This window comes from Montipora foliosa, chromosome 3 (genome assembly GCF_036669935.1).
Source record: "Montipora foliosa isolate CH-2021 chromosome 3, ASM3666993v2, whole genome shotgun sequence".
Taxonomy (NCBI): Eukaryota; Metazoa; Cnidaria; class Anthozoa; order Scleractinia; family Acroporidae; genus Montipora; species Montipora foliosa.
The window spans coordinates 4,665,799-4,680,979 of NC_090871.1; the positions used below are offsets into that span (position 1 = coordinate 4,665,799).

At 38.8% G+C, this 15,181-nt stretch overlaps 2 protein-coding genes across 2 annotated transcripts in view; both read left to right on the plus strand.

Moving 5' to 3' along the window:
- Window positions 1–6,642: 6,642 nt before the first annotated feature.
- On the plus strand, window positions 6,643–12,079 carry LOC137996540 (SH3 domain-containing protein Dlish-like). Its single transcript, XM_068841984.1, has 3 exons — window positions 6,643–6,807; window positions 6,895–7,518; window positions 11,480–12,079. Exons 1-3 carry the CDS (start codon window positions 6,759–6,761, stop codon window positions 11,941–11,943), a joined length of 1,137 nt encoding a protein of 378 aa, XP_068698085.1. The 5' UTR covers window positions 6,643–6,758; the 3' UTR covers window positions 11,944–12,079.
- Window positions 12,080–14,065: 1,986 nt separating this feature from the next.
- LOC137996541 (myosin-2 essential light chain-like) overlaps window positions 14,066–15,181 on the plus strand; it is a 3,665-nt gene continuing 2,549 nt past the window's right edge. The window contains exon 1 of the mRNA XM_068841985.1: window positions 14,066–14,438. Within this exon, the coding sequence (XP_068698086.1) occupies window positions 14,186–14,438 (253 nt within the window). The 5' untranslated portion in view covers window positions 14,066–14,185. The remainder of the gene's footprint in view (window positions 14,439–15,181) is intronic.

The following is a 15,181-nucleotide window of genomic DNA, read 5'->3' on the forward strand; positions in this document are numbered from 1 at the left end:
TGAGCAAAAAATGGGTGGTTGCTCGCTAAAGTATAGCCGATATATCCCTCATTTTTGTTTATATAGGATAGCCTCCGATTATCTTTTTCTTCCTTTTTTCGCGAACGTCATCAAATGAATTTAATTAGAGAGTGTTGTGATGGGGTGGGTTCAATTTTAATGTTGTTAATATTATTTAATACAAATGCTTATATAGTTAAGACAGTTGAATCATAGATATGTCAAAACAGTTGAATTATAGATATCATGATGTGGTTTACTATTTATTGAACAGAAGCGGGTTGAAATCCAGTTTAATTTACGCTGGTGAGAAAAATATAAAAGGTCGGTAAAGGACATATACGACAAATTTTAACTTCGAATTCATAGGAAGACACATTTCCTTGTAAAAGTATCTTTATCCAGCAAACGAAAATTAAAGTTGAACGCACAAGGGAAAAACTTAAGTAATTGCCAAAAACAAAACAATAGGCATGAACATTAATTGAACCTTTAGCTTAATTAACTGCTGAATAACTTTCTTGCATGCTGTTAGGTAACAAAAACAGCTATTGTATCTTCTCTGACTCGTTCTTCAAAGAACGCCGCCGAATGCTAATAAAGGAAGGGATCTCCATACCCATGTCCGTTTCTAATTGCGTTGTCAACCGAGTTTATCTTCCAGATGATGTCCCATGAATATATTTTTTTCATTTAATATCTAAATTTCATGCTCTTAATGAGAAAAGATGAGAGAGAGAATGATAGGGGGGGGGGGGGGGGGGGAGGGGACTCATGGGCAACCCTTGAAGAAATTTGAAAAAGTCCTACTTCCTTTCATGTTTCCTGGATCTCTTTTTGAGTGTGATGATCACCGCGCTTTCAGGACAACCATTCTCAGGTTCAATGGCTGATTACTAATGGTAATTGAACTTCGTGTCGTGAATTTGGTCTCTCGCTGCGCGCTCGTTCGATTTTGAAATAACAAGTATGATTTCAAACCAAACTTGCACGACACGAAGTTCAATTACCACTTTATTACATCCATTTAGAAATCACACAATGATTATTAAATTGCTAAAATACAGGATTTTAGTCAGTACCAATATTTTATTGATCCAGTTGGGAACCAAAGTTGGAAAATTCGTCACACAATGGTTCTATATGTCTTTCATTTTCCTGCAATTTGATTGGTTACCTTAAACAAGCCTTGAAATCTAATTGGTTGTTTTGTTTTAGTGTTTCATTCTCATTAACTGAGGAAATGGTGCCATTTGGGAATAAATCGCACTGCTGAGAGCCAATCAGATTGCAAAGATTTCTAAATGGACGTAATAAATAATTTAATGTGTGCAGTCGCTGGTCTCCTCAAACTTGGCCTGCGCGATCAACATGGGATTCACAGGTGGACAAGGGTAGTTAATAAAAGGAAAATTTAGTGGGACTTAAATCCCGCTCAGGGAAAGAATAGTTTTTCAAATTTCTTCAGGGGTTGGGTTGAGTCTCCCTTAATTGTCAATTTGCCCTCAACTAGCGCAATTTTGTTCCCAGGGTCTCTCATCTTCCCGTCCCATCGCTCACGAGGAGGAAAGATTCGACACCCTGAGGACGAGGTTTTCAACTTGAGCAGTTTACACAAGCACTTCGCTGCCCCTTAATTGTGTTCAAATGCTCTACCACTTTAACAGCAATGGGACAGATTACCACGTTAAGACTACGGACTACGTCTCCTTCTCTTCTTAAACGATCGTTTCAGTTAACCCGTTAAATGTAATTTATGAACAAGTGTTTTAGGGGGGAGGAGGTGCTATGCGGACATACTGTCAAAATTGATAGCCGATGGGAATAAAAAGGTTTAATTAAGCGGCCATTTTCCCGTTGGTCATTTTAAAAACCCGAGTGTTCATCTGGCTGGGGTTTAGGTGTTCAAAAAATTTAAACCTCCCAATATAGTTCCACCTTTTGAGCGGTGTTTTTTGAGCCATCGATCTGTTCCAGTTCCATGCCCATTCTATCTCGTGGATGCATTTTTCACTCGCGCTGGTATTGTTACTGCAATAGGGTTTGTAACTTGAATGAATGCGCTAAAATCAGGCTTTCAAAATCACTTAACCAGATAAACGAACAACGGTTGACGTTGTGCTTCTAAGAAGAAAAGAAGGAAGCGGACTTTGTTGTGAATTTCAGTTGCTTCATTACCAAGCCTTGCTTCAGCCAATCACAGGCTTTCTATTAGTTAAACGCGACTTGATTTAATGGAAAATCTGTCGACCAACATTTTTCAATAAACGTTAACGATACTTCTATAATTGCCCTTAATTAAGGAATTTGATCCGCGTCGTGCTTTTAAGCCCGTATGAACGTGTTAAATGTTCAAAAAATTGAACGATATTTTTCACGGTGTCAACTCTTTTCATTCCAAAAAGAACCACGGTAAAGAGATTTTGATTCACCTTCCCCGTACATAACAGGCAAACCAAAATTCTACCGAAGTATTATATAAATATAGACTCCGGCAGTGCTAAAAACAGAAAACTCTGTTTTCCTCCCGGGCAGGGTTCTATCTAGGGTATTTGAGGGGTAGAAGCTTCCCCCCCAAAATGCCCAGCTTCCCCCCCCTCAAAAAAATAGTATATAAGTAACTATACCGGAAAAAGTCATCCACAAGCAACGAGATCAGTGCACATGAACTTGGCAAAGGTAGCTGCGATTGTAAATGTATTACCGGTGACAACAGCCACTGTTGAGCGTTCCTTCAGCGCCATGAAGCTAATTAAAACAAGGCTCCGCAGTAGGCTCGGTGCGGATGCACTTGAACACACCATGCGCATTTGCATCGAGGGTCCTGACCAGTTGTCAGATTACGTCCAGGAGTCAGTGGTTGATCATTACAAAAGTGTAAAGAAGCGCAAACTGGCTTTGTAATTCAATTCAATTTCAATTCAACTTTTTAAAGAAGGAAAGTACATTTAGATCCTGAAGTTGATCAGGGAGATTTTCCAAAGAACAATTGCCATGATTTGTTTACAGTATTTTCACACTCGATTAGACGCATTGTCAGTTAACAGTCGCATCTACCGCGGTCAGTTTTTATGTACAGGTTTACAGTTATCTAGAATTTTGCAGTAGTTATGAGCATTGGTAAGAAATGGGAAAGTGCCGTTGTTAAGTTTATTTATTTTATTCACGTACTAACAAGTCAACGAGTATGTATAAATATTTGTGGAATTAGACGTGTCGGGTAATTCTTCTGTTCACGTTAGCAAATATCGGAGCTCAGTTTAACATTGTCAGAACGTGATCACGACTAAAAAATAAAATAAAATGCTACTGTAACATTTCTCAAAATTGTGCCTCAAAATGCACCAGATTGCATCTCAGCGCATATTCATTTCAAAAAATTTCCTGGGGAGCATTCCCCCGGACCCCCCTAGGAAGCTCGTGGCCTTCAGCCATTCGGGACTTCTCCTCCAAGCGATAAATCCTAGATAGAACCCTGTCGGGGGCTATACTGGGAGGCTCCGCCCGAAAAGGGTTCTTTTTTCACGCCTCAGGTATATGAAAGAGCAAGGATTTCACGAGTCGAAGTATATGAAAGGGTAGGAAAATCTGTCATTTAGGTATTTAAAAGGGCCTTTCATTATTTTCCATTGGAAGTTATACGAAAGGGGTATCTTTTCTGCCAAAAAATGGTATATAACAGGTTAAGGGGTCAGACCTCAGGGCGGAGCCTCCCCGTATTAATTTCTTTCAGTACCCCCGGGAGAGGGGGGTTTCCTACTCGACTAAGGTAAGACTTCCTACTCATACAAAACTAGGAGACTAATATGGAGGTACTTGTAGTACACTGTAGCTACACTGAGTTTTTCTTATACCGGCTAGTGCCCCGAATTATCAGTGATCTGACTTCCAACAAGTGCATGGACAGGACTAGCTAGAAAAATGTCTTATTAGCAAGGTCGAGAGCGACTTAAAGCACTGTTTTTTTTTTTTAATAAAGTGACCTGCTATCAAACTGGAATCGCAAAGTTTCGATAACAAATAGTGATATTATGTAATGCAGGAGCAGCGGGGTACGTTTGAAAGTGGGGAAGGAGAGATAGGTTTTGGTATGGCCGGATCACGGAAGTGTGAGGGTGAGGGGGGGGGGGGGGGGGAGAGGTTTAGAAAAAACAACACCGTAGAAAAAATATTGGGGCCCCCATATAGCCACCCTGCGAGCAGAGCCTCCTTTTGTCTTTTTCAGTTACTGAGGAGGAGAAAAGGAGGATCTGCCTGAATCGCGTCAATTCCTTGAAGACGCCGCAGCCCGAACTTCTGTACTAGTCAATCTTGTTTTCTTTCGTCAAACTCGTTTTTCCAGTGCGAACATCCGTTTAGTGACTTCACGTATGTTATGTATGTTCCCAGTCACATACGTTAAAATATAGTAGTTCTAAAAATCATGAAAGATACGGGAAAGGGTTGACTCCAGGGTACAATACAGATGGAAGGGCCGGGTAATGGGCTCCTGTAGGAGTCTATATTGCCCCCCCCCCCCCCCCTCAAAGGATCTCCCTCTCCTCGGTCCCTGTGATGTTCACACACCTATGATATTTAAGTCGCCTTTCTATAATATTTATCACATGACTATGACTCTGCACTGAGAGCCGAAATAACTACTCAATGATATCAATTCTCGGCTTTGCTTTCACCATTTTATACTAAAAGTTGTCAGATGGATCTGGATTTTAGTCCGCGCTACTCTCCGAATTTCTAACGCTATCAACAACAAAATAAAAAATTGCATGTTATTCAACTTAGGCAATAGACTATATTGTATTTATATGTCAGAGAAACAGGCTGTGGTGGGGGTCGCACAACAGCGCGAGGCTCCAAATTAAGTGCGCCCTTTTACCTCCCAACCATGATATAGCACTCCCTTTTTTGGAGTGCCGCAACTTCCAGAAGTTGGAGTTGCGGCCGTTGTGAGTTTGGCTTACAATTACTTTGAAATATTAGACTTCAGGCCGCGCCTTAAATTGACAGGTAATGTGGTTTGCACCATGCTACAGTATGAGCACTATCTCGATATTAGGGATTGAAAACAAGAAATAACGTATGGAGTTTTACACTTTCGCATCGCGTTGACATTCGTGCAGACAAATCGGGGTACATCCAACGAAGACCGCAAAAAGAAAACAGAAGAGAAATTAGCTGAACATTTGAGAGGGAACCTCAGGAATACCGCTAACTTGACTGAAATGACTGACTGAAATGACTGAAGTGGCTTTGCCTCACTTCAGAGCTGATTCTGTTAATCGTAAACACCATAATAGTGATACAATACAACACATGCTTAATTGACCCCTCCCCCTAGGGGCTTCAGTTTCAGGGCCAATGGAAAACAATGACGACAGAACAGAACATTCAACAACAACTGTAAAGAATCTCAACTGGCAAGAGGCAAACCTGTTGGTTATTTACAAGTGCAGCTGAGAAGTTGAACCAGGGACTACCAGGAACAAATTCAACTAGTGGTCAGAACGTGTCTTGAACTCGGGATCCACAGATCTCAAGGCAAGCGCCCTAGCTAACCACTGGGCCGCACAGCCACCATATCTCGGGCTAATATATATTTTCATGAAAATATAAATGCTGGACCTGTTTGAGAAGACGCCGCTGTCACTGATCAAAAGAGATCTTAATATTGGACTAATATATGTCATTTCTGGTGACACTTTCACAAGTTTTCGTTATTACCTTCGCTAGCATCACACAGAAGCAACAAGTCGATGGCGGTTTTGACAAAGGCCAAATAAGTAGTAGATCACGTTTGAACTATTTGTTTTCTCGAATTATTTCTGATCCTCATCATAAAGCAAGCATGAGCACAAGGAAAGCCTGAACGACGCTTTTAATTTGTTGTTAACTATTATCTTCTGTTCTAATAAAAGGCAGTGAAGATTAAGACTCTCCTGAGCTTACTTATGTTGCCTACGTCGCTAGGTGAGCATCAGTCTTGAGGGTTCCCCTCACGAAAATTGCATCATCGCGTGGGCATTTGACGTCATTGGCTGATGATGACGGAATGCTGAACCATGGAAAAGCTCTTAATCCTCAAGCACTTTCGCCTACCTTATTAATTTCTGACGAAATTACTAAAACCTCTTTATCCGTAAGAGGCTGGCGGTGATTTAATTCATCAAATAAAATCTACTTTGACTCTTTCCGCGTCAGTAATATAGAAGAGGCCGGTGCAACAAAGATTTCCTGACGTGGTTTTCAACGTGGGTGCACAGCCTAAGCCGAATCGTTCGGTTGCAGGTCTCAAGTGAAGTCCTTCAATTGAAATTTGTTTTCCAATACCACTGAGGAATCTTAAACGGGTTTTGCAATATTTGCCTTGTACTCACTAGTAGTCTACTAGTCTTTCTTACGGGGGACTCCACTCAGACACCATTACTGCACGGGGATGTACGGGTAGCGAGCCGGGGTTATGGAGGCTATTTATTTCTTTATGGCTGTTCGGTAGCTTTCCAAAAAATTAGCATAGTCTTGCTAAAGAAATGTAACGAGTTAAAATCACCTTTGTACAGTTTTCTAAGGAATCGCGTGCAAGGTTACCCTCCCGTCCCCTAAGTGACAAATCCTGCGGTTTTTCCATGGGACAAAAAACTTGCCAAACGTTCTTTCGCGGTCAGAGTGCAGTCAACTCGCAATTGGTACACTTTGGAATCTCTTACTAGCAGGTCTTTGAGTTCGACGTGTAGCGTCGATCTCCGTTAGTTTATTTCCTTATGGCCTTTTTCTGCCCCATGAGAATTATTCCAAGAAGACGAAGGAAAAGTAAGTGGCAAAGTTTTGGCGAAAACTTGCTTTATTACTTTATTGTTTACAACATGTTCACATCTCTCTTGTCAATATTTTTGACAGGGTATCGAGATGCGAAAGACAAAAAAAGCACTCAAGATGGAAATTCTAACGAACGCACTTCAAGTAGCAATAGCGAAGATTCTTTTAATGAACTTTGCAAGGAAGAAGAAGATAGCGAGATCGACTTTGAGCCGCGGAAAATGGTTGTGTTACACGATTTCATTCCGTGTGTTGAAGACGAGGTCGCTGTGAAGCGAGGGCAACATGTTAAATCTCTGTATCAAGAAACAGATTGGATCTATATTGTAACTAATGATAGAAAAGAAGGATTTATTCCGTTCACGTATTGTATAGCAGAAGAAGAATACGAGAAAAAGAAAGAAAAGCAGAAAGCCCTTCAGAGACATAATATACGCAACGCTTCATGTCTTGACTCAATTCAAGTTCAAACAGACATGTCCACACCGGCGTTTAATTTTAACAAAAACAATTTTGGCGATTACATCGTGAGATTTGACTTTACAGCTTGTGATGAAAACGACATAAACGCTCATAAAGGAGATAAAGTCACTGTGTTGAACAAAGATGACAAAGATTGGTACTGGGTGTCCAACTTTCGGGGAGTTGAGGGATTTATACCGAAAGATTTTTTGGTTCCGTTTGACAGACTTCGAAACAGCAATGGTGAGTAATTATTCTTCAAAGCATTTTTAAACATTTGTGTCAAAATCGCACATCGAACATTTGTATTTACTGTTATTGTCTTAAAGGCGCTTACGACTTCAGTGAACCTTCAAGAATTTATGAGCTTTTGAAACTTTTAAACTTTGTTTTAAAGTTTTTGCAAAGGAACACGTGCCGGCAAGTAAGCTAAGTCTTGATAAACAAACTGTTAGAACATTAGAATCGAACTTAACATTTTAGCGTTGGCATTCCTGCGTAGTATTCATTGTTTAATGCTAAATCGCCGTTTGCAGAGTTTGATAAACAGGACCGAAAGCTTGAAAAAGCTTTGTAAACAAATGCTAAATTAAGAATATGTAATTTTTCTGATCGATTTCATGGTAATAGCTGCATTGCATTAAAAAAACATAATTCAGCCATATCTGTGGTGATCAGTAAATCACCTGTTGAGTGTTTTCCGTAGATCAAAATGGTTTATTTTAGAACTTCATGGCTGATTGATTCTGAAGTGCTTGTACATGTACAAATAAATATTATTGTGTTCACGAAGTCTTTAGGCAATAATTATGAGACATCCTAATGGACACCATTCGTGATGTATTGTACTAAAATATTGTCTGCCCGTTTAAAATATTTGATAAACTGTTGTGATGGTTTTTTGGTTGGCCCTGTTTAAATATTATTTTTTTTCATGTGCCAAACTTACTTCTTATCTGGGTTGAGTCTAATTATAATAACAGTTGGAACACATTGGACCCAGTGATCCATGTGAGTCACAAGCTAAATCCAATGGATACCTAATCCTTGTCTTTCTTTCGGTGTAGTTTTAGACTGAGGCTTTGTTTAGTATAACTGATTTAACGTTGGCAAACAACCAGTTTTTCATCCTTCCCACATGCACATTGCACCTGGAGCATATGTACAGTGTATTGTTGTAAGGTAATGGTTTGACACTGACTATTTTTTTTTATGTTTCGTGCAAGACGTTTCGGCTGGTGCTTAAGCCTTCATCAGTCTTCACCTGATGAAGTCTTAAGCACCAGGCAAAACGTCTTGCACGAAACATCAAAAAAAGTCAGCGTCAAAGCATTATCTTACTATGTCAGCTCCTCATGACTACCACTACTCTATTTTTAAACACAGTGTATTGTTGCTGCATGACTTTGCAAAGCCCTCAGCCCTGTGGGACACATTGTACATTCAGGGCCTAGTTAAATGGCCGAGCTCCTCAGGAGTTTCACTAGCTGAATGGGTAGAGAATCGGACTGGTGTTAAAGAGGTTCTATGTTTAAATCTGGCGGCACGCCAGTGGTTAGGGCGCTGGGTTTGCATGTGGTTGCCCCGTGTTCAAATCTTGTTGTAATCTCTGGTTTGGATTTGTTTCCGGTTGTCCCGTGCATTCAGCATTCTATCCCTCCTAGGACTCAGATTTTTCAGTTGCCCTTTTGCCAATCACCTAGCAAATGTTTTCCCATTGATTTGGACTTAATTTTCTAAATCCAAGCATAGTAGAAATGATGTAACATACATGTTGTGAGTATAACGTCCATAGCTTGCTGGCTCCCTGGTTGTCCCTCCCTTAACAATAAGTTTTGGCTGTTAATTGATCCATGCTATTCTTCTTTCGTAGTGGCAAGGATGATTTTTACAAATTTTAAAAGATTATGAAAATCAAAAGAACTGAGTTGAATTAACACATTTTGTCTACCCTCTGTTAAATATTCTGGATGTTGGGATAATTAAGTCAGTGAAGATGATCATAGTAGGACCTTTCAAAAAGTATGCCTCATTTTGGTTGAGTTGACCAGTCAACGTGTAGTACATACTCTGCGTGAATCACTGTTTTCCTCCGCTGCACACTTGTTGGGAGATAAATGGCTTTTAGCATTTGACAGGGAAAAATTGACTTCCTTTTAAATGCAGTTCCTGGTCTTGACTTTTCAGTCTTTTATCTCTCAATCAATTCATTTTTCGTAGTTATGTTTTGTTTGTTTGTCTTTTCCGTCCATGAGGATTAATAATTTATGTAAACTGTGTTAGCTTTCCAGATGAGCACTTTGTGCTCTTAGAGCAAATGCTGTCATCAAATATTTTTTAAATTAAAAAAATAAATAAAAAACTTGTACATGATTGTACACTAGGGAAGAGCAACAGTTCCTAGCTCAGACAATGTCGGATACTGTCACGAATAAGCATAAATCATGCTGACTGTGTCATGTAGATGACAATATTTGGATACTACATTTTTTAAAGTAAAAAAAGTGAACAAATAAGTGATAAAAACTGTAGATGCTAAGAACAACAATGGGTTGTCAAATTAAAACTAATCTCAGATGTCAAACAGATAGTTAAGCATGTATGGAGGCTGTTTGGGTATTAAAATGTGGTTTTAGATCTGTAACAACAAGCATTTCAAAGACCAAGCAATCATAAGTGCTATGACACTTTTCTCAAACTGTAAATTGGCTTTATTTCAATCATTCGTAACTGTCATCACGAGCTTCCATAAAATATCTATTAAATTATTGTCAAATTTTGTGCTTTGCAAACCATTAATGAAGCTTTCAGGTAGTGTACGCAATGAAAATCTGTGTGACACATACAAGTACATTTACATTTTTCTCCAGGTCCTACAGTTTTCTTCCCTCAGCAAAACCCAGCATACAGCGTATTCCAGCTTGCTGTAAGCTGTGCTGCAAAGTCATACATGGACTGTATAGCGGCTGCCAGAGGCACCATAGTATGCTTTCGGTTCGACCTTGAGCTGCACCGTTGCAGCTGAGTTGTGATGGCGATTAGCCGTGACTATTATTATTATTATTATTATTATTACTCTACATGTATTGCCCTAAAGATGATAAACGATGCATTAATTATTATTGATTATGCTTATAAGCACTTGATTTCCCTGTGTTAACTATGATTTACAGTTTTTGTGCTGATTAAGTTCCAAACCATTGGTTTATCAATCATGCTCATCACTCTATGAGATTGAAGGGATACAAAACTTAATTTTAATTTAATACACTTCCATTGCTCTGCACTGACCTGGGCACTTTGCAGTTTTCATGATTGTTTCTAATCTTAACGTTTCATTGGCAGAATTTGCTTGCCTTTTTTAAAAATAACAAATCAGAATTATAGTTTTTGAATGTTTATTAATTATAATGTATTTGTTTACTTCATTCTCAACATTTACGTCTGCATGTTCTGGCAGCACTTCGCAAAGTCCCTTTTTGGCTTGTCACTGTTTCTGCGTAGATGGCCCCATACACCATAAGCCTTTTCAGACACATCACAGCCGGCCAGGTGGATTAAAAATAAATCAATGGCAAAGAAACGTAAATGAAAACCAATGAGGCATGTGAGCTTAAGCTCAAAATTAAATATGAAATAAATCTCAGCTTGGCTGATGAGATGGTTGCCAGATTGACATACGATTATCATGAGGTAGTAGCAAGGGTTTTTCCTAAAGGATGTAATAGATGAAGGTCTTGTAATCTAGATTTTCCTTTTCCAGTTTCTGGAAAACAAAGCCCAGATAATTATGCCATCTTAACTCGTTTTCTGTAGAACTCTGCGTAAATGGAAGATGTGTTGCTACCAGTTATAATTATTGTCAAGTATTATTGCTGGTTGCTGGCTCACAGATTTATGCACATGCAGGCAATGCCATGTAATGGCTTGTAGTTGAAGTAAGATTGTTACATTTTGTTTGTCAAGAGAAAATGCATTAAAAAAAGTTTCTGGTACAATGTAACAATCCATGGTTTTTTTCCCACAACATTGTAGCATATTTCTTGCACCTTGTCTGAAGCCCTGTTTCAAGGGTTGTATGCTACATGTAAGCCTAGTGCCATCTTTGAAAGGGAAAAGATAGTTGATCTTAACTGTCTGCTGTATGCACAATGTCTGTTTGTACTGAACTCACTATGTGTTTGGTTTGGTGTTTTTTCCCCAGATTCAAGTCCAACCTCAAACCAAAGTGTTCTAAATGGAAGCAAAAGTTCCCTTATCACTCAGTTGTCACCATTGTCAACACATTTTGGGAGCTCTTATACAGAGACATCTGCAGAGTCATCTGGATCAACCAGTGGAAGTTCAACTGCTGAGCTTCCTTACTTGACTTCCTCTCTGTCCTGTCAAAATGAATCAGGCCCTGTTACTCCCAATTTTCAGACACAGGCATTCCGTAAGCGTCGTAAGACAAATGACCTATTACTACATGGTCACGAACTTGTATGTATTGATACATATGTAGGAAGAATGGTGGATGAGCTTACTGTGAATAAAGGTGACTGGATTTACGCTGATATGAAACTCAAAGACAGTAGAGGCTGGATATGGGCTTATTCCCCAGCAAACAAGTCGCAAGGCTTTGTACCCAGATCATGTGTGCGGCCACCTGCTACCACACCCCTATAATTACACTCCATGATCAACTAAAGTGATTTTGATCTTTTTGGGTAGTAGTGGATTAATAAAATCATGTGAGGTCATGAGCTTTTTTTGAGCATAAGCAAAAGAGTAGGCTCTGAAGCAAAGCGGAACAAGCATTAAATGCTTGTTCCATCTGGCCCGTAGATGCGTAACTACATTCCAACTTTCTTAGCAGCCTCTTGACATTTTTTCAGACTGACTAAGCTGATGACTGGTGATTTCTATTGCTTTCTGTAGTATTTTTATGATGTATAATTCTTTTGTAGAAGAAAAGAAGATAAATATCGTTTAACTATAGTTTAAAAAATTAGTCTGTGCAATACATTACTACATGCAGTGACACGTCTACTATTGATCTTGCCTCATATTTATTTGAAACTCCAAATATTTTAAAAATTAATTTGACAACTATAAACAAACCAATTCCAGCAATTAGTGGGTACAAAAGGCATGCTAGATAGACTTGGATCTCTTTACAATTGACATAAGAGAACGAGAAGTCATCCCATCACAGCTATTCATTGATCGACTAGGTAAATCTGATCAAAACAAAGGATGGCTCAGCTCTTCTACTGTTTGCAAAGCTGTGGTTACCTGAACCAAGGCAAGGGATCAGATTTTATTCTATATGACTTTAGGTCAGAGCATTAACCTTAACTAACAAAAAGTAACACACCGGTAAGTTTCACAATAAAAGGCAAAGCATATGGTGTGGTTCCAAATTCAAATGTTGATGTTGTGAATGTCAGACTTGGGTCAAAGCAAACATAAATTTCTAGTATTTTTATTTTTCGATTTTACTGGTCCTTCTTTGCAGTGGTGATATTGGATTGGGCACGTACAAAAGTTAGAGCACATTAAAATTGATTTTTTTTTAAGGAATTGGTAACCACAGCTTTGCAAAGCAATTTTGTTTGAGGTTAACAGTTCTAGTGACAACAAGTGAAACTTATTTAAATGATTGGAACTTATCTGGCTGTGGTCAACACCTAGTTAATTACTGTACTGAATGGTTACATATCTGTCAGATTTAACTCTCTTGGTGTTTTTAATCTTTTTAAATTTTGCAAAATTGTTATTACAGTATTTATGTGAACTATAAAAGAAGAGTTCTTTCAGTAATGCCGTAGAAAATTATGTAAATGTATCCGTGAACGAAAGTAATGTTGTGAGGACAAAGATATAAAATTATCATTAGTTATTAAAGAATTCTATTTATTACATTCCCATTTCTCTTTGGATTTCTGAATATTGCGGGGGTTCAATATCTTTCAAATTTTCTTTAGACTTAGTACATGACAGTTTTTTGAGTAATAGTATATTGCCAAAGGCGGCACAAGGGCACAAATTCAATAAACAGTAAACGATTTTTGACGTTTATATTGGTTCATATTGCCTAGTTTCAGCTTTCTGCTTTACACTTTTAAAAATTAGTTTTGAGATCTCCAGAGATGCCAACCTATGGAGATCTAAAATCTGGAGATTTTTTCCATCCGGTCTCCCCACCCCTCCCCCCTCGATCAACCTACCCGTTCCCCCTCCCCTCCTCCCCCCCCCCCCCCTAAACGCACCCACCCATCCCCCAGCAGCTCCTTCAGAATACAAGAATATTCTGCCGCCATTGTGAATTTGCAGGAAAACAGGGTACTTATGTCAAGAATTTTCATTGGTGAATCGGAGATCCAATCAAACAATCGGTTATATGGCTATGATAGCTAAAGGAAGTCATTTTGTTTAGTTCTATTAACGTGAGTTTGAAACTCAGAGATGAAGAAATGCATTAAGAAACAATGAAACGAGTTTGAAAAAATCGATCTTTTTTAAACTTGGGGATGCAATTTGAGTCTAGAATGGAGAAACGTCTGTGAAAGGTTCAGAGTCGTTTTTATCCGGGAGATTTAATGACCCGTACGGGAGACCGGGAGATTCGTTCCGTATCCGGGAGACTCCCGGATAATCCGGGAGAGTTGGCATGTATGGATCTCTGCTGCCTCGCTGGTGTGAAAATCAAGACTTTGAGGAATTAGAGCATTTATTATTTACCCGCTGACCATGCATCCCGAGGTGTCATACCTGGAGCTAATTTACATAAACGTGCGCAGCCCTTGACACCTGTTTTGTGATGAAAGAAAATTATTTTTCAATCTAAGTGCTGTCGGTGCCTTACGTTTATAACTCCAAGTTGTCTTAAACTACCTAGGTTTAGCCAAACTGCTCGTTTGTGACAATGTTTTCAACTGAAGACTCCATCGAGGACTGTAAAGAGGTATTTTATCTGTATGACAGGAGAGGTGACAGAAAAGTTGAATGCAAACAGATTGGGGAAGTTTTGAGAGCGTTGGGAACAAACCCAACAGAAGGAGAAGTAGCTAAAATTATTCGAAGTCTCGACCGTTCTGGAACTGGTGTGAAACGAGTAAGCTTCGAAGAATTCTTCCCGATTTACCAGAATCTGCGAGATCGTCAAAAAAAACGACGAGGTATTATATCATGTTGCATACCGTTTTCTTTTTTGCAGTATTAAGATTATGACACTCTTTGTTGTTTGTTGCCAAGTTGTATGCGTGCTTGCTAAAGATGCTGTAGGTGTAAATATTTCAACATAAGTCATACGCAAGACTCTCTGTCCCCTGAGTGAGTTTACAAATCGACAATGAATTTCGACGGTGGGTATGGTGAAGGGATAACAGGAATTTTGAAGATATGCCACAGTGACGCGTATGAAACGTACATCAAACGTTTAGATAACTTTCTTTTTCGTTTTTACAAAAATGCAATAAAAGATTCAAATTACAACTTTCAGCCGTTTTTCCAGTTTAAATGATAGCGCCTATGCTAAAAGAAAAGTAGTTTTAATCAAAAGAAAAGAAAACGATTTAATTCATAAGCTTTTTCTCTTTATTTGTTTTGTCCTAAAAACATCGTTTATTTCGTCAAATATTCATAATCCATGATGTCGGCTGTTCTTCGACCCATTCGACCATGCTCTTTCCGGTACTGAAGCAACGCTAAATCACTTTCGCCTGGGCTATGATTTAAAAACCAGCAACTTAATGTAATGAATCATTTACTTTTCGACCATTTCATATTCATGTATCAAAGAACAGAATTTCAATAATAAATTGTAGATGCAAAAGAGATTCTTTAAAGACATTCGCTCGAATAAACAAACTTAAGGTGTAATTGCCGTTTCAATTCAATTTTTGTACGAGAAAAAAATCCA